Source organism: Malaclemys terrapin, chromosome 8, assembly GCF_027887155.1.
Source record: "Malaclemys terrapin pileata isolate rMalTer1 chromosome 8, rMalTer1.hap1, whole genome shotgun sequence".
Taxonomy (NCBI): domain Eukaryota; kingdom Metazoa; phylum Chordata; order Testudines; family Emydidae; genus Malaclemys; species Malaclemys terrapin.
Genome location: NC_071512.1, coordinates 99,483,453 through 99,511,213, shown reverse-complemented (window position 1 = coordinate 99,511,213; position 27,761 = coordinate 99,483,453). Strand labels below are relative to the sequence as shown.

The 27,761-nt window shown below is 42.1% G+C and overlaps 1 protein-coding gene across 1 annotated transcript; it reads left to right on the top strand.

Moving 5' to 3' along the window:
* The first annotated feature begins 6,645 nt into the window (after positions 1–6,645).
* Positions 6,646–27,122, top strand: LOC128841783 (protein zyg-11 homolog B-like). Its single transcript, XM_054037189.1, has 14 exons — positions 6,646–6,883; positions 7,747–7,912; positions 11,878–12,632; positions 13,977–14,117; positions 15,123–15,299; positions 17,800–17,864; positions 19,021–19,120; positions 19,212–19,265; positions 19,487–19,648; positions 19,729–19,776; positions 20,455–20,652; positions 20,749–20,810; positions 23,562–23,659; positions 25,763–27,122. The coding sequence occupies exons 1-14, from the start codon at positions 6,809–6,811 to the stop codon at positions 25,951–25,953; spliced, it is 2,292 nt and encodes a 763-aa protein (XP_053893164.1). The 5' UTR covers positions 6,646–6,808; the 3' UTR covers positions 25,954–27,122.
* Positions 27,123–27,761: the final 639 nt, after the last annotated feature.

Sequence of the window (27,761 nt, the reverse complement as noted above, 5' to 3'; positions counted from 1 at the left end):
ACTTTCACATCTCAATTTACCCACCTCACAGACGCTTCCTGCGATTCGTGGTAAACACGGTGCACTACCAATTTACAGTCCTTCCCTTCGGCCTATCCTCGGCCCCAAGGGTGTTCACGAAATGTATGGCTGTCGTGGCAGCGTACCTTCGTTGGCAAGGGATACAGGTGTTCCCGTACCTAGACGACTGGCTGGTGCGCGGTCGCACCAAGGAGCAAGTTCAAGCTCACGTCCACAGAATAGTGCACACATTCAACAAGTTGGGCATCCTACTCAACAAGGACAAATCCACTCTAGAACCTACCCAGAGAATAGAATTCATCGGCGCAGTTCTAGACTCCAGACGTGCACAAGCCATCCTGCCAGACAACCGATTTGGCACCATCACGAACCTCATTCAAGGCCTTCCCAACTACCACGGTGAGGTCGTGCCTTACCCTGCTGGGTCACATGGCTTCCTGCACGTACGTAACCAGGCATGCCAGACTTCGACTTCGCCCGCTTCAAACCTGGGTGTCATCAATATACCGTCCACATCGGGACAGCCTGAACATGGTGGTCACGGTCCCGAACTCGGTCCTGGCCTCCCTCACCTGGTGGCTAGATCACACTGTAGTCTGCGAGGGGATGCCATTTCCCGCCCCACAACCCTCCCTGCACCTGGTCACAGACGCGTCATCTCTGGGGTGGGGCGCCCATCTCAACGAACACCATACCCAGGGCCTGTGGACTGCATCCCAGTTAGCCCTACACATCAATGTTCGGGAACTGATGGCGGTACGCCTGGCGTGCCAGGCATTCCTCAATCTCCTACGTGGCCGCTGTGTGTTAGTTCTCATCGACAACACCACGGCCATGTTCTACATCAACAAGCAAGGAGGAGCACGTTCGTCAATTCTATGCCAAGAGGCCATTCGCCTGTGGGACTTCTGCATCGCCCACTCAATCCATCTCACGGCATCGTTCCTCCCTGGAGTCCAGAACACTCTAGCGGACCGACTCAGCAGGTCCTTCCAAACGCACGAGTGGTCTATCCGTCCGGACATTATACATTCCATCTTCCAGAGGTGGGGGTTTCCCCAGATAGACCTGTTTGCATCTCGAGACAACAGGAAGTGCCACGTGTTCTGCTCCCTACAAGGTCGAGCTCCGGGCTCCCTCTCGGACGCCTTTCTGCTTCCCTGGAAAGACCACCTGTTTTATGCCTTCCCTCCGTTTCCTCTGGTCCACAAGGTACTGCTCAAACTGCGCAGAGACCAGGCACAGGTAATTCTGATCGCTCCTGCGTGGCCAAGACAACATTGGTACACCACACTGTTGGAGCTCTCGGTTCAGACACCGATCCCGCTTCCGTTGGATCCGGATCTCATCTCTCAGGACCACGGCCGGTTGCGTCACCCTGACCTCCAATCACTCCACCTCACGGCGTGGCTGCTCCATGGTTCACCCAGGCAGAGCAGCAATGCTCGCACTCTGTACAACAGATTCTACTGAGCAGTAGGAAGCCCTCAACACGGACCACGTACCTGGCCAAATGGAAGCGGTTCTCCTGTTGGTGCGAACAACGAGCCACATCCCCGTTGCAGGCACCCATTCCCCTCATTTTGGAATATCTCCTCTCCCTAAAACAACAGGGGTTGGCGATATCTTCAATTAGAGTTCACCTGGCCGCTATATCGGCCTTTCACCCAGGGGAACTCGCGTCCTCGGTATTCTCTAACCCGATGGTCGTTAGATTCCTCAAGGGCTTAGACCGGACGTACCCACAACAGCGTCATCCCGTCCCGACGTGGGACCTCAATCTGGTTCTCTCCAAACTCACAGGTCCTCCATTCGAACCACTAGCCACCTGTTCACTTTTGTACCTATCCTGGAAGACAGCCTTCCTCGTAGCCATCACCTCAGCAAGGCGCGTTTCTGAACTCAGGGCGCTTACATCCGAGCCCCCTTATACAGTTTTCCATAAGGATAAAGTGCAGCTTCGTCCACATCCTGCCTTTCTCCCTAAGGTGGTTTCTCCATTTCATATCAACCAGGACATCTTTCTCCCGGTCTTTTATCCCAAACCACATGCCACTCGCCAGGACCAACGTTTGCATTCCCTGGACGTACGAAGGGCCCTGGCCTTCTATATTGACCGCACAAAGCACTTTAGAAAGACGACGCAACTCTTCGTTGCAGTGGCCGACCGAATGAAAGGCTCACCGGTCTCCTCACAACGCCTATCCTCCTGGATTACGTCTTGCATCCGGACTTGCTATGACCTGGCAGGTGTCTCAGCACCGCACCTCACCGCTCACTCCACGAGGGCCCAAGCCTCCTCGACTGCTTTCCTGGCACAAGTTCCGATCCAGGACATTTGTAGAGCGGCGGTTTGGTCATCAGTCCACACGTTTACAGCTCACTATGCACTAGTGCAACAGTCCAGGGACGATGCTGCATTCGGATCAGCGGTTTTGCACACAGCAATGTCTCACTCCGACCCCACCACCTAAGTTGGGCTTGGGAGTCACCTAATGGAATGGATATGAGCAAGCACTCGAAGAAGAAAAGACGGTTACTCACCGTTGTAACTGTTGTTCTTCGAGATGTGTTGCTCATATCCATTCCAAACCCGCCCCCCGTCCCCACTGTCGGAGTAGCCGGCAAGAAGGAACTGAGGGGGCGCCGGGTCGGCTGGGGTATATATTCAGCGCCATGAAGGCGCCACTCTAGGGGGCTCCACAGCCGACCCGCCGGTGTTGCTAGGGTAAAAATCTTCCGACGATCGTGCACGCGGCGCGCGCACACCTAATGGAATGGATATGAGCAACACATCTCGAAGAACAACAGTTACAACGGTGAGTAACCGTCTTTTCTCATTCAAATTATGAACAAAGGTGATTATGTTTATTGGCAAAATCTGGCATTTGCGTTAGCAGGTGGCTTATGGTAATGGACAAGGTAACATAGCAATAAGTCCTTATGCCACAACAATGGTGTGAATTTCTGAAGAAAGGGGAACAGGATTGCAACATGCATTCTGTTGGACAGTGAAAAGAGTAGAACAACACTACTTACTTGCACAAAAGCTTAGGCAAGATTTGCCAAGAAACCATAATTGTTTCCCTACATGTACTACAACCTTTTAAACAGAAAATAGCATATAGTTTAAAAATAAAAACTAAGTGTCAAATATCATGTGCCTTTCTTCTGTTTAAACTGTAATACAGCAGCATAGTTCTGTAAAAGGTGACAATTGTTCAGTAAATGTAATGGTTGTGTTTTTAAAATACTTTCAATTATCCAGACACAAAATACTATTTCCCCACAGGGTCCAGATGAGTGGGGCGTGCTGCATGTGGATTGTAACACAAATTTCTAACCAATGCTTTATTTGGGTGTTAATGTTGTATGTTAACTATAGGCTTTGCCTAAATAAATGTGTATGTATATATTTTTTTCTTTTAGAATAATGAATATGCTGTTTGACAGAAATGAGAGAGGCTGCATTGAGCCAAAACAAGTCCGTACAAAACAGACTATATATATCTGTTTAAAGGTGTATTATTATTTACTAGTAAAATAATGTACAAGCTGCCACCATCTATGAATGTAGCAAAACACTTATTTCCCTTTGACAGTGTGGCTGTCTTAAAATGAAAAACAAAGTGCATTACAATCTTACATTATGATGTGAGGCAACAACTTTTTTGTTTCCATTAACAGAGTAATAATCACGGTCAAATCTTAGGACTAGACCAGAAATGGGCTACCTGACCCATTTCTTTCGGTAGGGGGAATTTTAACTAATGTTTCTCTTGCTTTTGTAGAGATTTTGTGATTTTTTTTCTTCTGATTTCACTAAATTTGATTCTTCAAGAAAATGGTTCTAGACAAGTAAAACTTTCTGTAAAAGTTCTTTCCATGTTTTCTTACGGACAATGAAGTATCTAAACGTTCAGCAGGCGATTGCTTAGTTCCCAACTTTCTTAAAATCAGTTAAAGCAGAAATGAAAAAACATGTTTCTTTTGCTCTCACGGTTGCATTCCTAAATTTACATTAATTTGGTAATATATAAAATAGGATATGGAAAGGAGATGGGGGGGGGGGGAAGGAGTAATTGATACAAATTAAGGGTAGGTCTACACTTACCTCCGGGTCCGGCGGTAAGCAATCGATCTTCTGGGATCGATCACGGAAGTGCTCACCGTCGACGCCGGTACTCCAGCTCGGCGAGAGGAGTACGCGGTATCGACTGGAGAGCCTGCCTGCCGCGTCTGGACCCGCGGTAAGTTCGAACTAAGGTACTTCGAATTCAGCTACGTTATTAACGTAGCTGAATTTGCGTACCTTAGTTCGAAGTCGGGGGTTAGTGTGGACCAGGCCTAAGAAACAGATACTTTACAAACACTAATAAACAGAGTAAGCCCAGTGGATGGTTTGTATTTGGAAATGGGACATATAGCCAGCCTTTCATAGCTTGACTTGTGTGGTTGATAGCAATCAAAGTATTGCTATGTGGTGGCTGGCTCCATGGCCTTTGTGAAATGAATTTTGTGGTCTCAGAACAACTTCCACCACAGTTTCTCCATTAACAAAAGCCACCACAGTTTGTACTAAATAGCAACTTTAAACTTCAGCTTCTCTATTGAGACTCAACTGGGTGGAAGACTGAATGGAGAACTGTGCTCTGATACAATGGAAATGGTCTCGAAGGACAACCTCCCGCATACTCAAAATTAGTGACCTTCAGTGATGCGTAAAGAAGGATGGAGAACTGAGTCCTCAGAATTCCTCACTTTGGGCCTGATTCTAATCTCACAGTAGCTATGTACATTGATAGGCATACTGATTTCAGAGGGGCTACTCACTTACCTTAGGGTAACAGCACAGTCAAGCCTAATTTCAAATAGTCTTCAATTTTCAAAGTAATTTAGAATGGACATTAATATGAACCTTAAAGTAGAATTTGTTGGCTTATCCTCTGCACCTAGTATGAGTACTGTCAGCTGTCCTGGGGACTGATGTCATAAAAGTCTAAACAAAACATTGCAACAATTGTTTTTAAGTACAATAACCATATGCTCTAGATCACTGGTTCTCAAACGAAGGGCAGCTTCCAAGGGAGGAGCAGGAATGTATCAAGGGAGGTCCAAGCTGTGTAGGGTGGGTTGGTTGGTTTTTTTTAGAGAGCTCTGGCTATCAGCCCTGGGTGGCTGGGGCTTGTGCAGAAAAGCCTTGCGCAGCTGGGAGATGGGGACAGCTGGAGCCCTGCTGCTCAGGCTCTCCTCCCCTGCCCTCAGTCCTTCACTTGGAGGTGGTGGGGATCTGGCTGTCAGCCCTGGGGTGGCAGCGGCAGCACAGAAGTAAGGGTGGCAATGGGGTGTTATCTGCTATGAAAAGTGATGACATGAAGAAGAGGGGACCCCAATCAAATAAGTTTGAGAACCACCACTGCTCTAGATTGTGTGGTTTTCATATATGCCCTTCCCAGATGCCCAAAATATTTAGCTTGTAGGCTGGTGCCCCAAGGTATGCTTATTTAAAGTATGGCTCTGCTCTGCTGATTATGTATTTCTTACTCAGTGGATTTGATTCTACTTCTTTATAATGGAGTTTTACCTTTTTGTAAACTGTTAACGCTAAGGGCTCACAGTAACCTTTTGTTTTACACCAGTCAATGTAGGAGAATTAAGCCCACTACATCTACTGTTTGTGTGTCATCAGACTTATATCTAGTCACTTTGTGTTGATAAGCTTTTCTTCTTTTTATTCCTGTTTAGCCCTCCAGACCTGACATAGCTAAGGTAGAGTGACCTGACTGTTATTCCCTTGTGCTTTATCAACACAATTGTTTAGGAAGTGCCATTTATTTGTACCAGTCCAGGCACCTTCAAGACAATGAGGATGCATAAGAGTCACTAAGGGCATAATTTGATCTGTAAAATCTTTTTACAAGGCAGGTGGTACATGTACAGAAAGGGAAGAATCCACCTTCACTTGTAGATTTGGAAGTTATAAAACTATATTTTAAATTGAGCTCCTAGTATGTTAAAAAATCATGGGTCAAGCTAACCAGAAACATGAGATGAGCTTTAAAAATCATAAGATTATGTAAACATAATCTTTTTATTTGCCTTCTGCTTTTTGAGCCCTTGGGGGTGCTAAGGTCACATTTTGAAGCTTTCTCCACAGTAATCAAACCTTACTTTTCTTTTACACTAAAGGTTGAAATCATCACCTAGCCGCTTGGTTCTAGGAGCTGGGGCATTTTTAAGGAAAAGAATAATTATGCGCATCATGACAACATCATGAGCTTTAGCACTCCTGAGCTCATTCGTTTGTAAAACCAGAAATCACGGAGACAGAAACAGAAAGTTACCAGGCGGGGATGGTATATTTTAGCACCATGTGACGTTATGGCTTTGAAGTTATCCCTCATCGCCTCGTTCTCTTAGACAGAGCTAAGTAGAGACAACTCCGCATAGCGCAGGCCGTGGACGGGAAGGGCAAGCACGAGGCGAGTTCCTAGGACTGGCATCAGGCGCGAGGGGGCGCTGTGAACATTCAGGGGCTGCTCTGGGCTCGCCCCATCCATAGCTCGGAGCTCGCTCGTGTGCCCTGGCCCGAGCTGGGGCCGCCACGCCCCGGAAGCGAGCGAGCGGGCGGCGCCTGCGCTGTGGCCGGGCTGGGCTCCCGGCGTTCCCGGTAGCGAGGCTGGTGGCCGCGAGCGCCCAACTAAGCGGAGAAAGCGGCGCGGAGAGGGCCGGGGGGTGTCTCTGCTGCGCAGGCCCGAGCCCCTCGCGCGCGGGGGCCTCGCCCGCCATGGTGCGGTTCCTGCACGTCCAGAACCGGCAGCGGCCGCCGCCGCCCATCTGCAGCGACTGCCCCGCTGTCCAGGTGCGGGGCTGCCCCGGCGCCGGGCGGGCAGGGGGGGCGCTGCGGGAGGGGGCGTGTCTGTCTGTCTGTGTCCCCCCCCGAGGGGAGGGTGAGACAGGGATCCCGGGGGGGGTCGCTCTGTTTAGGGCTCTAGAACATGAACGTGCCCGAGAATCCCTGGATTCAAGGCTAGTCCGTTTCCTTCTGGATCCAACTCCTCTCCTGGGAATCAGGCCTCAGAGAGATCCTGAGGCGAGGTTGAAATAAAACACCCGCGCTGGTTACCACCCTTTTAAAAAAAAGCGGTAATTGACTCTGCGAAAGTGTTGGGTGAGTCTGAGTTGTTACACGTGTGGCCACGGTACGTCCCTTTAAATCCTGACTTGTGCACGTTACACATTCATATCAAACAAAACTCAGTTAAAGGGGACTGTTCAGGGTGGGAGATCAATGCATTTGAAATAGGGATGGGATGAGGATGTCTGGCCTGTATTAATATGCAGTTTATTCTGTCTGACAACTTATCTGGAGTAGCATCCACAATCACACGTTACTCCTAACTGGATGCTTTCATGGCTACGCAGCAAGATAATTTTCACTTTCGAGTCTGAGCCTGCAGGACCTTTTCATAAAATTTCTATTGATGTCAAGGTGTGGAGGGCTTGCAGGTTTGGTTCCTTGAAGTCTGAGGTCTACCATGATTGGTTGTTGTCTCAATCTCTGTAAGCTCCCTCGTTGTGATATGTATTGAGCTATATCAAGTAGGTAGTGGGGCTGGAATACTTTGCTTTAACATGAATTAATCATTGTGAAAGTATTTTGGTTAGTTGTAATTTGATTAATGTCTTATTAATGTGTGCAGGATTTTTATTTGCTTACAACAGGCTGAGGCATCTCCATACTCCTTACTTGACATCTCTTTGAAAGCGCTGACTGCTGACCTAGAGAAGTTTTGTACTGAGAGGCAAGATGGAACACTATGCTTGAAAGAATCTGAAAGACTTCCCCAAGAAGTAGCTGATCGATTGCTGCAGACTATGGCATTTCATGGTAAGACAACTATCTTGGGATCAGCAAGTGTAGATCTGGTGGAAAAGCTGGATGTCGGGCACTTTAGTCGTTTGAGTTGTATTTTTAACATGTGAATTCTTGGTGTAATACCACCTCAAACGTTCTTTTCCACCTCGTATTTCATCTTTGGAAATCTGATCACCACCCCCTTCAGAAAGTTTGTTCTTTTTACCTTGCCCCCAAAGTCATTTCTCTTGAATTGATTGCATCTTGTTTCTACTATTACATTTTCTCTTCTGCTTTTCTTAAATTGGAATTATCTAAATTTGAAGGCTACCAAAATTTCCCCTCACCTATGGTGTCTGTCTCCCTCGCCCCCCCCCCCCCCCCAGATTTTAGTGTGCCTCCTCTGCTCACCTCAAAAATGAGAGAAAGGTAGACGTTTATTTTAAAATATTAGTTAACAATATTTATTTTGGTTCTATCTTGGACTTGGTGAAGTTCTGGTGAAAAGTCTGGGAAAGGCAGGGCGTGTGTGTGGGGGGTAGACAATAAAAACATCTCTCTGGCATCACAAGTTAGAAATATGATCCATTTATTCTCTTCAAATCTAGCTTTCTTTTGTCTTTAGCTAGTGATGGACACTCTGTTCATATTGTGATTCTGTACTGAGTATGGAGGAATTTATATAAAAATAAACAAGTGGAACTTTATTTTCATATCACACAGGCCTATCGGGCTTAAGGAATTTAGAGCAGTAAGCAGAGGGGTCTCTGGTTGTTGTTTGCCGTCTTGTAGATTATGAAAAGGTTATGTGGCTATTTTGCTTATTCATAAGATTATCTTTGTCTACAGTTAGTTAATTGAATTGTTTTATGCTTCTCATTAAGCATTAAGTGTTGGAAACTATGAATATCTGATTTTTGAATGGCCCTAAATAATACAGCAATTGGCGTTTCTTAGCAAAGTCATGGGAATAGGATTTATGTATAAAAGCTTGGGAATAATTACCAGATTTGGTATATTTAAGTATTGTATATTGACTGCAGTAAGGAAAACAAGTTATGTTGTTGCCCTGTGACTTACTGGTGAACTGGTTCATTTCAGGTTAACTAATTTATAGTTACACTTTTATATTTTTCCCTGTTGGCAAAGTTGAGGTAAAATATGTCACAAGCTAGCCTAGTCCTCCTCTGAACAGACCCCTGTGTGTGGTGACTGGAGCCAGCCGCTGAGTCCCATGTGCTTCTGAGGCCTCTGGGTTTGGGTAGGAACTGATCATTGTTCCTAGCTCTGGGTCTCTCAAGCATACTCCTTGGTCTTGGGCCTGGCCTATGCTTAAAAATTAGATTGACCCGGCTTCATCGGTTAGGGGTGTGAAAGAGAACCATAGTTAAGTTGACTTAGCCATGTCTATGCTGGGGAGTTATGTTGACAGAAATATTCTTCTGTTGCCCTAGCTACTGCCTCTTTGAGAGATGGATTAGCTACGTTGATGGAAAAACCCCTTCTGTTGATATAGGAAGCATCTACACTATCGTGAAACAGCAGCAAAACTGCAGCATAATAGCTGTGCCACTGTAGTGTAGATATGCTCTTAGGAAAACAACAAACATTCCCCCTCAATGTCAAAGTCCTTCAGCTCAGCAGCCCCTCCTGGTGTCTGGACTTCTTGCTTCTGATGGTGGAATGCTGCCCCTCCTTCCTCAGAGAAGAAGCCTCCTTAAATAAAGTATTTCCTCTTTCGCCAAGTGGTCAGGCTGGGCAACTCCAGCTCTTCCAGCTATGTGCTTTGATTATAACCTCCATCTTGGGTTAAGACATCCATTTGGAACTTAAAAAAATGGGGGATTTTGGCCCCCTCCTCAGACATGTTTCTGCACAGAGTCCACTGACTTTCAAAATCAGCGATCCCTGCTTAACAGCAAGCCTGTTCTTCCATTAGGATAGTCACTCAGAGTAGATGGCCCTGAATGACTTTGTCATTGTTAGCTCTATAGGAGGTATTCCAAACCTCAGTATTATCACACAGTGCCCAGAATAGACTGTCTTTGGTAGGAATTAAACGGTTTTCAGTTCCACCTGGATGTCTTAACCCAAGATGGAGGCTATAATCAAAATGGGGTTCACAAAACAAGTTTGTGTCAAATTGTATATTCCATTTTATCTTTGTGTCACAGGACACATCTAAAGACAGCAGCTACCAAGGGTGGAAGGGAATTATTTAAGGTAGCACAAAAGTGTAATGTACGACAGGGTTCAGTTTTGTCATCGTTGTTCAAAGAGTATGTCAGCCTGCTGGTTGAGATGGAGATTTTTGATTGTTAAATTATTTTTGGTTTGGATGTTTTAGGAAAAACAAGTATCTTACAAAAGGAGGACAATGCGGGGTTTTTTGTATGCTTTAATAACCTTCATACAGTTCCCGGGTACTTCTTGTCATAGGTTTTCTGACATTAAATACTTAGAAGTAATAGGATGAAATTAAGAAAATGAAAATGTAGGCTGTGGAATCATCGCTTGAGGTCAGCAGTGGAAGGCCCTTCAGTTGGGACAATTAAAGCTAGATTGAGCAAAACACTAGGAAAAAGTAGTGCACAAAACATTCCGGTATTTAGCTGTTTATACTCTAATCAAATAGGACTCACACAACAAATCCTTAACTAAAAATTCCAACATCATATCTTCCAGGGTAACTCTGAGAATTCTGTCTTGTCTTTGCTTCTGCTTGCTGGTTGTGTTTTTTCTTGATGTTTCATTGGTTAACATCATGGATAAAATGCACATCATGGCTGAAATGATTCCAACAAATGTTTAAATGTTATACCATACTTCCTAATTTAGGTAACAACTTAAACTAATCTTAACAAAACTTTCCCACCCTTTCCCAAATAATTGAGGCTTGTGGATTTAAATGCTGCCTGATCATTTTAAAATGGTCATGTTAAAATATGTCCCATATGTGATAATTCTCACATTTTTTAACATAGTCCTGACTGTATCCATAATCTGTTTTCCTGTAGAGTATGTAGAAATGGTGTCTTGATTAACTAGGATATAAGAATAGGGTTGAAAATCTATATATGCTGTATTTGTAAAGGTACTCTTGGAAAGCTGTGATTGAAAAGCTAACCACCAGTGGATGCTTGAATTTGAGGGACAGCTAAAGGATCATTAACTTATTCTTTTCCCCTTCTCTTGCTCTTCTCGCAAGTACACAGTCGTGACCTTTAAGGGGGAATTTTTATGGCTCTCTAACAAGCTGGAATATCAGTGTGTGTATAAATCTACCATTTAACATGAAAATAGAGCATCAAGGAGTTTGTACTTCAAGTTATAGTATGTTTTTACTCTCAAATACTTATTGTATAATGAACAGGATAGAACCTAATGAAGATTTTTAGTCAGAATAGAGAGTTTAGCATATTTTAATATATTTAGTAACAGTGTTTCCACCAAGCTCACAAAGATGAGGTACCCTGCATCCAATGTAAAAGAATGTATTCCTTGTCACATACATGTTCAGGATGTAATATGTGAGGAAGGCTATAACACTTTATCAGTTCACTATCGTAAGCCTTTTTGAGGATTCAAAACATGAGGAAGGAGAAACATCTCCTTTCAAAATCCTAATGCAGAAAGATTCCACCAGCACTGTGCACAGCTGGCAACTGCAGCTTTACATTTAGGACAGGCTGGGTCAGTTCTCACTAGTGTCCTGGCAGCAATGACAGGGACTTGCTGCATAATTTTAAGTTAAGGCTCGTATGTATGTGGGGATTCCAGAATTGTTTTACGTTCTCGATTTTTTTTCATTTATTCTTCTCAGTTACCTGCTCATAGATTGTTTCCTTACCTTCTAAGAATAATCCTTACAATTTCCCCATGTATGAGTATGCCTCCTGGCTAAAGTGTAGTGAACATGAGGGATGAAATAGGAGCACTTTCTATTGTTCCATTACATTGCTGTCCGCTGTAACAGACTCATTGCTGTTTCCCAATAGAGCTGCTGAATGATGGAACGGTGGGCATTTTCCGAGGTAACCAAATACGCTTGAAACAAGCTTGCATCCGGAAAGCAAAAATATCTGCACTGTCTTTCAGAAAAGCATTCTGCCATCATAAGCTAATAGAACTTGATGCTACAGGGATGAATGCAGACATTTCTATTGCAGATATTGTAGGCGGACTTGGTAGCAATAAGTGGATCCAGCAAAATCTTCAGTGCCTTGTACTGGACTCATTAAGACTTTCCCTGACAAATCCATATGAAAGGTGCTTCAATCAATTGTCTGGTCTTCGTGCTTTGAGCATTACCAATGTTCGCTTCCACAATGAGGATTTAGTGGAGATTGCTTCACTTCCAAGGCTGGAAAGTTTGGATATATCCAACACTTCTGTCACGGACATAACTCCACTTCTCGCCTGCAAGGATCGACTTAAGTCTCTCTCTATGCACTATTTGAAGTGTTTAACAATGACTACGCCCCAAGTCTTGGATGTCATAAGACAACTAAAGTATTTGAACCACCTTGATATTTCGGATGATCAGCAGTTTACATCTGACATACCGGTCTCTTTACTAGAGCAGAAAGACATCCTACCTCAACTAGTGTCTTTGGACATTTCTGGCAGTAAATACATTACTGATGAAGCTGTAGAAGCATTTGTCAAACAGCGACCTGCAATGCAGTTTGTGGGACTACTTGCTACTGATGCTGGCTACTCTGAATTCCTTTCGGGAGAAGGAAACTTGAAGGTTTGAGTTAAAAAAAAAAAAAAAAAAAGACACATTTGCATGCAAAAGGAAGAGTGATCTACTGTGTTGAGTGTAGGAAGTAGAGCCAGAAATTCTGAATCCTACTCCCAGTGGGGCAAAAATAGAGTTCAGGAAGAGGAGCAAAGATACGTTATTTGGCTCTTCTTTGCCCCACTTCTCTTTGACTAATCCTGTCCTCCTAATGAAAGTAACTTTGAGAATAAATCTAATAAAGGTCAAAACAGTTTGTGCAGTTAACAGTTGAGCTTGTTGAATATCAGGAATGGAAAAAAACAAACATTAAAATAAAATTGATTAATTCAATGAAAAAGGCAAAAGAAGTTGTAGACTAACGTTACTAGTGTTTGTCCAGCTCTGTTCTGCCACCCGAAGTTAAAATGAGCAAAAAATTGAATTGAGACAGACAACTGAGTTGAGGTGGGATCAGTTTTGTTTAGTGGTCTTGCCTAGATGCATTTATCATCCATATGGCGCACTAACAAACTGCTGTGTTGTATTTGAACTGTTTCCGTGGCTCTGGGCAGAGCCTGGACAGAGCTCAGGATTGAGATCTTTGAACAGAAGGCGCTGTCACAATGCAAAGAATTTAACTGGAGAATTTTCTAAGTATATTTTTAGATTACTACATGTGAGTTATATTATAGCTCGGGTGGGCAAACCGCAGCCCATCAGATCTTTTAATCCAGACTTCAAGCTCCCGCCGAGCGGCTCCCGGAAGCCAGGCTCTGCGCGGCTCCCAGAAGCAGCGGCATGTCCCCCCTCCGGCTCCTATGTGAGGGGCAGCCAGGGACTCCATACGCGGCCAATGGGAGCTGCAGGGGCGGCGCTTGCAGATGGGACAGCATACAGAGCCGCCTGGCCGGTGCCTTGCCTCCGCGTAGGAGTCAGAGGGGGGATATGTCGCTGCTTCTGGGAGCTGCTTGAGGTAAGCGCCACCTGGAGCCTGCGCCCCAGCCCTGATCCCTCTGCCACCCTCCAAACATCTCAGTCCCAGCCCGGAGTACCCTCATGCATCCCAAACGCCTCAGCCCTACCCCAGAACCTGCACCCTCAGCCAGAGCCCTCGCCCCCTCCCCCTGCTCTTCAACCCCCTATCCCAGCCTGGAGCCCCTCCCGCACTCTGAACCCAGATGTGACCCTTAGGCCAAAAAGTTTGCCCACCCCTGTTATAGCTAGATGACCACTTGCTCATTGTAACGTCATATTTTGAAGGGTTTTGGATAAGACTAATTTATTTGCACAGTTTCAAAAGATCCAACTTGTCAAAGGTAACGTGAAATTTTCCAATTAAACTTCAGTGTATTAACTGTTTTGTGCCCCCAGGTATCGGGAGGAGCAAATGAGATTCAGATTTCTGAAGCTCTGAAGCGTTACAGTGAGCGGTCATACTTTGTGAAGGAGGCTTTCTTTCGTCTCTTCACCCAGACGTGTTTTATGAGAATAACTAAGCCTGAAATCTTAAAGGTAAAAATGAATTGCTGGTGAGAGTAAATATCAACATATTTGTTGTATTTAGGTATGTGTGTATAAAAATCTGTAACTTATCAGGTACACATCCCAGACTCTTCTCCCTTCCCGTGCGTTAGCTAATATGCTGAGTGGGGTTATTTCAGAAGTACACTTGCAGAGTAACCCAGGTGCTGTAATCTCCTTTCCTGTTGATCATAACTGTCACAGCAGATAACAAAGGAAGAGATGGATTTGGAGAGAGTTCATGCTTCTCCCTTCCAGAATTTTAGAAATTAGGGCCAATACCCTTAAATAGATTTGAATTTAAATGGGGAGTTGATGAAGACATGCTTTGTTTGTTTCCTCCATTTAGGATTCTGACTGCAACGTGATGGCCTGGCTGTAGCTTTTGCAGTCAGTTCTAGGTAGAACATGTTGACTAGTCCAGCCTGTTAGCTATGAAAGTATGGGTGGGACTGACTAGGTCTGCATCTGGTGCAATTTTGTGGTTAATCAAAGATCACAGAAGACATTCCTAGCCACTTCTTAGGTATCCTGGAGAAGCAGTGAAGGACTGCCCTCTTGCCATCCCCAATACTCATTCTCTATTGGCTATTGGAGGTCAGATGCTATCAGGTGCAGTCATAGATCCTGCCTCTTCCCCAGGGTGTTCCCCCTGTTCACAATAATATCACTTCCATCTCCCCCCAAATTTAGTTTGGATCACCATCCTTTTACATCCTGCGGATAGTAGGACATATCATGGAATGGAGAAAAACTCACACCCTTCTCTAGGTGGTATGATTGCAGAATAAAGTTGATGATCGTCATTACAATCCTACTGCGCTACTAAGAGGGAGCACTGCTGGGTATACTTGTTTCTTTTGGTTAATAACTATTTAAAAGATTCAGTAATCATAATTAGAAGTGCATCATAACTTGTAGAATGCAGTATTGTGACTGTCGTACAAAATTAGAAATATGAGATCTTATTAAGTGAACATAACTTTTCTATTTCAGCTTGTGATTGTTGGAATGAGAAATCACCCCTTGGACTTGGCAGTGCAGTTAACTGCTAGTGCGTGTTCTCTTAACTTAACTAGACAGGGTCTGTCTGCTGGCATGCCTGTTCGTCTGCTGTCCGATGTGATCCATTTACTACTCAAAGCCGTGGAAAACTTTCCTGAACAACAACAGGTAAAAGGGCAGGGAGCACAATTTTAATTCGCTTCTCCTAACAAGGAGGGCTATAATATAAAGACAGAACAAGTATGTTTCTGCTCTGAGAAAGCTTCGTCAGTATTGATGTACTGATATTTTGATCAAATGAAATGAAATGCCCTGATTAGCAGAAAAGACCAGATTTGTAGAATTTATGGCTTTTTCCCCTAATTTCTCTCTTCTGCTTTGCATCAGTAGAGGCCAACACTAAGGTTGGATGACTGGTGCTCTCTCTACTCTCATGCAGCTTAACAATTTTCTTTTTTGTTTTTACTATTTATAAATTATGTATGCCATTAATTTTAACATTCAGATTCCTCTACAGTATTAATCTTGCCTTGTCATGTTTCATCTTTGCTCTGTATTAGCAGACTTCTTATATGTCACTTAATATAGTATAATGAGTACACTTAATTACACAGAAGAATAAATTGAGAATAAGTAGTCTGAAATACATAGAAAGCTGTCATCCTGATTGTATGAAAATACAGGAAATGCAGGTTGGACTCCTGGGAAAGTCAGGAGACTGACAGACATGTTATAAAGCATGTCCTATTGTTCTTAACCAATATTTGTGAATTGGTATAAGTGGTGAAGAACCGTAAAATTATTCCTGAATTTTAAAGACCAAACAACAAAAAACTCTGCTTGCATCACTGCTGAAAGTCTCCTGCTTTTCCTGTGCAATCAAATGTGGAGCTACATCAGAGTTGACTTCCTATGGGAAGTATAACTAAAATCTCAATTCTCACTGAGACATCGGCATCATTCACAGCTAGGGAAATATTGAAGCAGTGACAGGCATTTTAAGGACTGTACTGGAAATGGGTATAATTAGTAGATATTTACTAATCGAAGTTACCTTTCAAGCTAGCTGTCCTCTGTACAATGTAGAAATCTCTCTTGCTGTATAAAGAGACTTGCGGTATTCTTGCTGTCATGAGGCCTCAGATGTATTTTAGTATTGGCATAACTTAAAGAGAATTATTAGAAGCTTGTCTTTCAGCAAGCAGATGAAATTAGTCTGGCACAAATTCAGTCATTACTTCCTCCACAGCAATTAGATTTCTTTAGTTTCTGTTCAGAAACAAGAAATAGCAGTTCCAATACCTGTAATTCCACATCGAGGACTGATGTGTAGTGCTTTCTGAATTGGTGGTGGCTTACTCCTATCCTCTCATAAGTCAAAAAAGTCAATGCTAGCCACTATTAGGAAGGGGATAGCTAATAAGAGAGCAAATATCATAGTGCCACTATATAAATCTATGGTACACCCACACCTTGAGTACTGTGTGCAGTTCTGGTTGCCCCATCTCAAAAAAAGATCGGGCAACAAAAATTATTACAGGTACGAAACAGCTTCTGTATGAGAAGAGATTTAAAAGACTGAGACTGTTCAGCTTGGAAAAGAGATGATTAAGAGGGGATATGGTAGAGGTCTATAAATGGTTTGAATAGAGAATTGTTATTTACCCTTTCACATAACCAATGAATTAATAGGCAGTAGTTTTAAAACAAACAAATGGAAGTACTTCTTCACATAACACACAGTCAACCTGTGGAACTCATTGGCAGGGGACATTGTGAAACCCAAAAGTGATTGGGTTAAAAGATAATTAGATAAATCCATGGAGGATAAGTCTATCACTGGCTATTAACCAAGATGGTCATGGTCACGATCTCATGCTCTGGGTGGCCCTAACCCTCCGACTGCCAGAAGCTGGAACTGGATGAAAGGGGTTGGATCACTCAATAATTGCTTTTTCTGTTGTCTCTTTGAAGCCGCTGGCATTGGCCACTGTCAGAAGACAGGATACTGGGCTAGATGGATAATCGATCTGATCCCATATGCCCCTCTTACATTATTATGAGATAGCACACACTAAGTAATGGTTAGTGGCAGCAATATTCATGTGCTTTTCTTGAATCCAGTCCAGGCTGATAGCAAAGGCTGTTAAGGAAATGCTTTAGATCCAAAGCTGTGATACAGCCAACTGTAATCTTGTCGGATGGTAACAGTCTGCCCTTCTTGCAACACTGAATTCATACAGCTGATACTGACCCTTGAGGAGGGGTTGAGGCTGGTAGTGCAGACTTGGACTGAGATTTTACAAAGAGGTCCAAGTCTTAGACTACTTTGAATATGAATTAAAAAAATGTCATAGCAAGATAAAATTTAACATCTTCCCCATTCCAAAAACCTCCTTGTACGATAAAGTTAAGAAAGGAACAAAACTGGACTCATTAATAGCATACGTTCTAGGGGAGATTGCATTATCTGTACTGCAGAAGCCTTTACATTGTTTAAGATTTTGTTTCTGGTATCTCAATTCCATCCTTCACTTGTTTAATTATTCGTGTCTAATAATACAATACATGGTTCCCTAATGATTAGTGAACTGCAAAATTATTATAAAATAAAATATGAGTGTGCTTCTGTAACTTCATAAAATCTTTTTCTCCCCCCAACAAACAGCTGCAGAAGAATTGCCTCCTTCTCCTATCTAGTGTCAGGATCCTTCAAGATGTTCCATTTAACAGGTAAGTGACAGCCCAATAAATTGAAATAGGATGTCAAACAACATGTCAAATATTTGGAACAAATTTTCTTTTTTCCGATTTTTTTTTTTTTATCATAAAACTTTCTTTTGGGGATTCTCAATTAACTAGTCTTCTGAATTGTCATTCAGAAATTTTAGGTTCACTTCCTAGGGCCTTGATTCTTGCTTATAGACTCATAAACTGCAAGTAACTCTCCTGAAGCTGATGGTGTTACATTTGTACAAAGCTGGTGGGAGATCAGACTGGCAGTAAAATCTTGGCCCAATTGACATCAATGGCAAAATTCCTGTTGACTTCGGAAGGGCCAACACTTCAAGGTTTCTAGCTCTCTGGACATGTTCATCTGCTGGAGGGATAGGCAGTTGCCTTGTATATGACTTCGGTGATCTTTCTTATCTTTCAATGGTGTTAATACACTATTGATGACATTGTGTTGTGTGCAGTGTTGTGGTAGACGTGGAGGTCCCAGGATATGAGAGAGACAAGGTGAGGGAGGTAATATCTTTTATTGGAACAGCTGTTGGTGAGAGAGACCAGCTTTCGAGCTGCACAGAGCTCTTCCTCATGTCTTCCTGAAGAAGAGCTCTGTGTAGCTCAAAAGCTTCTCTCTCTCACCAACAGAAGTTGATCCTATAAAAGATATTACTTCACCCACCTTGTCACTCTATTGATGACATTGGCAGTTGACTGCCTGGAGGGAGGAATGGGTGAAGGAAGCAGAAGGTAAGAGTGGAGGATTCTTTGCTCTGACAGGAAGAAAGGGAAACCTTTCTTCAGATGTGGAGAGGGGGTTTGATGGTAGTTCTGTTAGTAACAAAAGGCATCACTCATGCATTAATGAGTTATTTACTGTTGCTCACTTAGTCATTTTTTAGATAGCCTTTTAAAACTATTGGATCCCTCTTAGAATCTTTCTTGTGGCCCGATCAAAGGCTGCTATAAATTAGTCTTTGTTATTGCCCATTTTCAGGGGTGGGGAGAGGATTTGCAAAAATCAGGCTTGTGCTTTTTTCTATCCTTTGGAAACTAAGCATGTTTCCTTCCGTTTCCAGAGGTTGATACGAGAACCCTAGAGTCTGAGATGCAAGATGAAATTTAAGTTTTGTATAACTTACACTCCGCTGTCATAATCTAGGTTTGAAGCTGCCAAACTTGTTATGCAGTGGCTGTGTAACCATGAAAATCAAAATATGCAAAGGATGGCAGTGAATATAAGCTCTATTCTAGCTTTGAAGGTATGTGATTTAAATTTGGAAATGTTCAAACTTCTGTTTCCTAATTTCCAACAGATATTTCAGATACTCATGTAACATTATTTACTTGCAGCTTTCATCTGAGCAAACAGCACAACTTAGTGCAGAGCTCTACATCGTTGTGGGGGTGAGTTGCACATCTCCGTGACATTCTTTATCACCAGATATTAAATCAACATCATGTAAGAAATGACTCAGTTCTGAGCAACCCACATTTGTACAGCACAGAGCATGATGGGGCTTAAGGTCTTTTGGTGCTTTCACAATATCAATATGAATTATTACTAATGTCTGCCATGAGAATCAAAGCCAAAATCTAAAACCTTATTTTTTGCTTTTCCTTTACAGGAACTTCTTGAAATAGTTGAACAGAAAACAAATTTGAATGAAGTAGATACTACTTTCATGTTTACCCTGAGTGCACTTTGGAATCTCACTGATGAATCCGCTACCACCTGTAGGCACTTCATTGACAACCAAGGGTTAGAACTCTTCATGAGAGTTTTAGAGGTGAGGGTGTGAGTGATTGTGATAGATTGCTAGCATACATCAAAACTCTCTTTAATGATGACCTTTGTTTTTCTTTGCAGTGTTTTCCATCTGATTCAGCTATACAACATAAAGTTCTTGGCCTTCTGGTAAGATCAAAATGAAGTTCTGTTTTAAAAGAAACATTAGTTTTCTATTATTTGTTTCTATTTAACTTTCAGTTAGGAAACACCTGGATGGCATGTTAACTTCCTTTAATAAAAAGAGATTTTCTCCCTTACAATTTAAGAGTATCAGCTTATATCCTTAGGCACTCATCTCAGCATCATTTTACATTACACTGATGATTTTCTGAAGCCCAGTTTACAGTACATGGATTAAACTAGGAATAATCATTCAGCAGTCAAGGCATTTCCTTCAGTAGTTCTGCAGGGGTTAGGGGAGCAAGTGAAATGAGTACAAGTACTCAAAAAAAGATAAAGGACCAGTTCTGCTACTGCTGAACTCGATGGCAAAACTCTTGTTAAATTCTGGATTGGACTCAAAATTAAGTAATGTAACAAAATATGAACTGTAGGTCAGGGTTTGGTGTTTTGTAGTTGTTGTTGTGTGGTTTTCGTTTTTGTTTGTTTTTTTTTGTTTTTGGCTTCAGTTTGATTTTTAGGTATTGAAGCTTTCAGAGAAACAACTGTTGTGATAGAAAATGGGAGGTATAAGGCCCATCATCCTTCAGAAGAAATTTATTTACTTATCATAATGCTTATGAACATTGTATATGCAGCTTACCTTGTGCACTCTGATTTTTTTTCACCTATTCTGTCTTACAGAACAATGTAGCAGAAGTGAGGGAACTTCAGTCTAAACTAATGTGGAAGGACTTCATAGACTGTCTCAGTGAATTATTGTGTAGTGCTGAGATAGAAGTCAGTTTCTTTTCAGCTGGGATTATTGCTAATTTACTATCTAGAGGAGAGCAGGCCTGGACACTGAGTCAAACCCAAAGAAAATCTCTGATTGAACAACTGGTATGCTGGCTAAAACTGATATCCTAGTTTTATTCTAGTACAGTGCTTCTGCTGTTTACTGTAAATATTATAATATTTAATTTTGTATCTTTACAGCATTCAACCATTTTGAAGTGGCCAACACCAAAATGTAAGATGGTAGCGTTGGTTGCCTACAGGTAATGAATTCGGAATAATGTTTTGACAATATTAACTCTTGTACTGTTTCTGAAGTTTGTGTACTTACTGTATTTCTGCTGCTGTCGCCGCCAGCCTCTTCACCCTAAACGTTCTCCTTTATGGAACACTGCTTTTGTAGCAGATTTCTTGGACACGTTTGAGTAGGGAATGTAGGGGAGAAAAGCCATTTGGAGCCTGCTGAAATACTGTTCTAAGTAGTTCTAACCAGCTAAAATAACACATCATTCACTGGAACCAGATTTGGGTCCTGCACCGATGACTTCAACATTCCAAGCCGTTTTTTTAGGAGCATATAAATGGATATGCTGCATTACACTGGTGGCTTATAGTCTAGTATCCTGTCTGTGAGAGTGTCCAGTACCACCAGATGTTTCAGAGGAAGTTGCAAGATACCCCATAGCTGAAAATGTATAGAATAATTGGACTGTTAAAGGATGCTTTTGCCTAACTTCTGTCAGTTAGAAATTGGCTTAAATCCTGAAGCATGTGGCTTTCTCTTTTTAAAATAATAAAAACCACCACAACCTAATGTAATTGTGGATGCTCCCATTAGCCATATGACTGTCTTAAAGCTTTATAAATCCTGCCAAAGCACTGGCCACTCATGAATGAGTTCCAGAGGTAACTTTTGTGGAGGTGTTTTTTAAAATTTTCCTTAAATTAGTATTAAACTTAATGGTTTTAAATGTTGTCCCCTTTTTTCTTATTTAGAGTATAAATGGGAACGTGATTTTTTTCCATATGCCATTAATTATTTTATATATTTTTATCCCTTCTTGTTCATCTACAATCTAAACTAAACAATCCCAATCTCTTTCCGTATGGAAGGCTTTCCATGCCTCTCATCACTTATTACCTATTTACCGAATCATATAAATGTAGGGCTAGAAGGGACCTTGAGAGGTCATCTAGTCCAGCCCCCTGTGCTGAGGCAGGACCAAGTAAACTAGACCACCCCCGACAGGTGTTTGTCTAATCTGTTCTTAAAGACCTCTGTCGGAGAAAAACAGAGTTCTCACTCTTTCGGTTGGGTGGAGCAAATCAGATACTTTATTATCTCTAGCAATTGCGTGGAGGGAGAGAGCTGAACAGGTCTTTCTACAGGTAAACAATTAAAGCAAGCATTTATACTTTTGTTACAGACAATAATGAGCAACAGCTGCATTTTGTTTATACATAGGTCATCCTGATCTTATTTTTCTCACTTATTTTTAGACTCTAGTCTACATTCCATATCATCTACACAAGGTCGCAACAACTTCTCTCACAGTTCTTTCCCACTCGCCTCACACAATCCTCGCTTCTACAAATCTCGTGTTGTCAGGCTAACTGTAACCCTAATTCCTGCTAACAGAAGAGACTGTTTGCATTGAAATCCCCTTCCAATCCCTGTCAGGCCTTGCTCTACTTCCACACCTCCAATGATGGGGATTCTACAGTCTCCCTTGAAAGCCTATTCCAGAGCTTGAACTATCCCAGTTTTTCCTATCTAACCTAAATCTCCTTTACTGTAGATTAAGTCCATTACTTGTTGTCCTACCTTCCTGGACATGGAGAACAATTGATCATCGTCCTCATTATAACAGCCTTTAACATATTTGAAGACTGTTATCAGGTCCCTCCTCTGTCTTCTTTTCTCAAGACTAAGTATGTCCAGTTTTTTTAACCTTTCCTCGTAAATCGGATTTTCTAAACCTTACATCATTTTTGTTGCTCTTCTCTTGACACTCTTCAAATAGTCTGTATCTTTCTGAAGTGTAGTGCCTAAAACTAAAAACAGTACTGCAGCTGAGGCCTGCCCAGTTACCTCCTGTGTCCTACATATGACCTACATTCTCTATAACTCAATCTTTACATCATGATTTGAGGACTTCAGTAACTCAACCAGAGGTTAGAAGTCTATTACAGGAGTGGGTGGGTGAGGTTCTGTGGCCTGCAGGAGGTCAGACTAGATGATCATGATGATCCCTTTTGGCCTTAAAGTCCGAGTCTGTGTGACACTTCCAGTAATTCAGCCCAGAATATTAGGCTATTTTGCAACTGTGACCACATTGAGACCACATCTAGATCACATTTCCTTAGGGGTTTTTTTATATGAGAATGTCACATGGGACTGTGTCAGAAGCCTTACTATAAAATCAAGATGTGTCATGTCTGCTTTCCCCCCACATCTTCTACACCAGAAATTGTCAAAGAGGGAAATTAGATTGGTTTGGCACAATTTGTTCTTGTCAAATCTATGTTGGCATTTACTTCTTACCCTGTTATTCTCTATGTGCTTACAAATCAATTGTTTAATAATTAATTCCAGTATCTTTCCAGGTGTCAAAGTTAGGCTGACTGTTCTGTCATTCCCTGGGTCCTCACCCATCCTCCATGAGTTCTGGAAGATAATTATTTATTAAATACTTTTATTGCTGCTGCTATTAGAGAGTGACTAGAACTAGCCATAGTGTCCCAGAGGAGGTCTACCATTGGCTTCCATAATGGTATTACAGTATCTTCAGTAGTACTTTCCTATCCCTTTTGATACATAGCCTCCCTCTTCAGTCACTTTTTTGACTGCCACACTTGAGTGTTTCCTGGGTGTTTAATATTTAATGCAGAATCCAACACGGTGTAGGAGAATACCTAAAGCTTAATGTGCTGAGACAGCACAGTTACTCTGAAATAAAGGTATCCGGTATCACCATGACTTTGCCAAATATATTTCTCTTTTTAACCCATAGATCCTTGAATCCTTTCTATCCATTACTTGACTGCTTCACGATATCTGGGGTTCAGCTCTGGGCAGTGTGGGCCATGCAGCATGTCTGCTGCAAAACTCGTATGTATTCAACTTTAGTTTAATCTTTTAATATGAAATTGGATGGTTCTCATGTTCACTCATAAGCCTGTTGGATGGGTACATCAAAGTTTAAGTCATTCTTTGCTGACCTCTTATTCATATAGGGTTTATTTTGGATATTAAACAGTAGTCTCATTACATTCAATGTCTCAAAACATTGTAACAAGCTGAGATCCTGTTCCTTGGTTTTTAAACTGATCTGTGTTGGGTGACAATAGGGTAGTAAATAAAATGGCTGGTCAGGATGAATTTGTCTTTTATATAAATCTCATGAGTAAGGCTATGTTTTAGTCACAGGTATTTTTAGTAAAGTCATGGACGGGTCACAGGCAATAAACAAAAATTCACGGGTTGGTGACCTGTCCATGACTTTTACTATATACCCCTGACTAAATATTGGGGGCTCTGGGGGCGCCCGCTGGAGCTGGGGGCGGGGGGATGGCTCTGGGGGCGGCCGCTGGAGCTGGGGGCGGGGGGATGGCTCTGGGGGCGGGGGGATGGCTCTGGGGGCGTCCGCTGGAGCTGGGGGCGGGGGGATGGCTCTGGGGGCGTCCGCTGGAGCTCAGGGGTGGGGAGTGGCCCGGGACTGCCACTGTCACTGCTGTCAGGGCGTGGCCCGGGACCACTGCCGCTGAGGGGGGACTGGTGAGGCTGGTCCCCAGGTGGACCTGCTGTCAGGCACATCTGCAGGTTGCAGAAGTCATGGAGGTCCCGGAAAGTCACGGAATCCATGACTTCCATGACAGACTCACAGCCTTACTCATGAGTAAGTAATGCAATTCTGCAAACAATGTATTCTCTTTAAATTGAAAAAACAATCCTGTAGAATTCGCAGATGTATTGTAACTAACAAGTCTCATTGCTGCCTGCTTTGTTTTTTTATGTTAATGTGTACATATGTGTGAGAGTTGATGGATGTGTCATCCCTACTCACCCCATTGCTTTTGGGACTTCACTGTTCTGCTCTTGAGCATTTCTCCTAAGGTGTCCTCCATACCATCAAACTAAATGGCAATTTTTATGAGGAATATTTCTGTGTAAGGGAGCAGTTACCAAAAGTACTTGGGTTGTGTTCATTTTGATATCATAATGTTTGGCGGATGCACCAAGTTTCTACCTTAAAGCAGGGTAATGTCAGGATACTTGCTCTCAGGATATATGAGGTGGGATCTGTGGCAACATTATGCTATGGGGGTTGCAGTGAGTTGAAAAAGAGGGTATAATTGGAGGTGCTATGGAGCCAGTTCCCCAACATGGTGTTCGTGGCACTGTTCTGTTGGAGGTACGGTGTTTCAGAGGAAACTTTTTAAAACCGAAGTTCTGATCTTTTTTAAAAAATCCTGTAATCCTCTTTAGAATACGGTTTTACCTACTATTTCCTACAGTGTCAGTGTGGATGCTGTATTCCACTCCTCTTCCTGCCCTAAACTGTTGTGTAGCATGGCTGTATGCCATATTCCACCTCTGGGGCAGCTCTAGCAGTGTGGAGTGAAGTGGTCTTTATACATCTGTAGTAGTTTATAAATTTGTAAAGAGTATTGTGGACTACAAAATCATTTATGTAATGTACATCAAATAATTGGACCCATGTATGATCACGGGGTAGCTTCAAAGAGCAGTAGTGTATAGTCAGCCAATCTGCATATGCGTGCACTAAAGTCAACGTCAACTTAGTAGCCTGTTTACAACTCAGTTTTTAATAAACTAGTTTGATTCCAAATCCTGTTCCAGTTCATTTAACTATATCTGGGAAATGTTGATCTTCCCCTCTATATTTAACAATTTTATTACTCTAAGAATGGTATTTCAAAAGCACTGGACGTTAGCATTATTCTGTCCTCATTGAAGTCGTCATAAACGGGAACAATCAATCCAATGCTAAGTACTATTTAAAATCCTATCTAATATTGTGCATGTCAATTTAACTGCATCGCTAATTATGTAGTCTAAATATTGGCTGAAGTCAGAGGCAGCATAACTGGATTAGCTAACACTTGAATTTTTCTCCTAATGTAAGTTGTCATTTTGACACACTCTTAGCAAAGTCCCTAATAAAGATGCACTTTCTCTCTTTCGTTTCAGCTGCCAGGTACTGTAGCATGTTAATTGAAGAAGGTGGCTTGCAGCACTTGTATGACATCAAAGAAAACAATCAGACTGATCCAGATGTCCTGCGAATCAACAATGAGATACTAGACAGTGTAGAGACACACATGATGTACTATGGGAGACCTAAATATTTAAAGAAGCCACAAACCAAATCAAATGGATAGCTGTAGATATAACTCTAATTTTCCTTTGTTATAATCCTTCACAAACTGTACTGAGAATATCTGGTACTATTGATCACTGCTTAAGATGGGCATTCCTATAAGATTACTGCTGCTTGCATGGAGGAGGGCTTGTACAGCCAGAGTCCTCTAGGAATGGCTCATTTTGTGACTTGACTTTTGAGGTGGGACATGAGGCTTTGGGATAGATTTTTAAAGGTATTTAGATGCAGATAGGTGTGTAGATTCTTCTGAAAATCCCACTAGATGCTTATCTGCATCCTCAGTTGCCTAAATACATTTAAAAATCTGGTCCTTCACCCCTTTCAGTAACTCTTTGGAAACTGCTCCCATTTGGTTTGTCAGGCAGGGCTTGAACAGAATGCTATGTACTTGCAAGTCAGCATTTTTACACTCAAGTCTTTGTGCTCACTTCTCACAGTGACCAAAGTGTGCCAAGGGCCATCACCAACTGAGTCTTCAAAGTCACTTGTTCTGTTTCTTGTAAGCTGTGTCCCTTTTCTAGTCTTGCCAACACTGGACCACTATCCTAGTCTTTCCATGCTGCATCAACATCAAATGTTGAAATATTTGTGGTGTAGAAAGGAACAGGCAGGAAAAACTTTAAAAATCAATCAAAAGTTAGGAGTAGAGAGCTTCTGCACACCCTCACCCCCACCAAAAAAACCAAAACCAAACATGAAAGTCAGTGGGTAAGAAAATACCTGAGATTACCTGTTTCTAATACAGTACCCAGAATATTTGGTCTCCTTACAGGCAGACTAACAGTTGCTTTAGTGTTTCCAAATTCCATCTTTAGCAGTGCACACACTTTCCCACTGACTTTAGTGGGAGTGAAATACAGGTCATAGGAGGGTAGAATTTGACTGTGTTGTGCAGTGAATTATATCCCCAAAGAGTTATAATCCAAAATATCACCAATGTTCTGTGTAAATCTCATTGTTATGAAATTGTAAATTTAAAACTTAACTATAATGGGAGTCTTCCAAAGGCTTTTTTAAGTTTTCATATAATAAAATATAAAAAACAGGTTTAAGAACAGCACTTACACATGTATGGAAATTGGAGTTCTGTTGAAAGAAATGGAGACTGCAACATGCAAGTGTCTGATTAAAGTGTAATTGTTGAAGTAAATGGTGCCATGAATTCAGGGTTCTATTGTTTCATAAGTGTCAACTTTCTGGAAAGAATGTGGGTGAGGGCCCCTGAGAGGTTGTTTTGCACTGTCTGAGTACTGGGAAATTCCAGTGTGGTTTCCCTTCCCTTAATCAACTCAACTCCCCCCCATACCCTCCCTTTTTTTTTTTTTAAATTCACATCAAAGTACAGTAAAAATCCATCACACTTAAATGGTGATGCTGGATGTTTTACATGTTTATCTTTATCTAAGGTAGTTAAGTGAATTTTATCAGATTTACTTGTCTCACTGTTTATTTCAGGTGAATCAACTTTCATTTTCAAATTGTTAGAAATTTAAGTATTGCAGCATTGGTAGTATAGGGCATTCTTTAACTGATTTAATTGAAATTATTGAAGTCTTGCAATTGTTAAGAGTCTTTAAACAAACTTATTTGGGGGCACAGTTTTTAAAATTCCAGAGATCTGCTCCTAGAAGCTATTGTAGCAATTTCAAACACCTACCTAGGAACCAGGGAACTATCAATTTGTGAACTGTGTTTTTTTTTTTTTTTTTTTAAAGCCTTGTAGCTAGTTGCCTATTAACTATGTATTCCAGCTCTTGTCTCATTCCTAGAATTTAGTGACATGTGTACACTATATTTCTAGTTGGC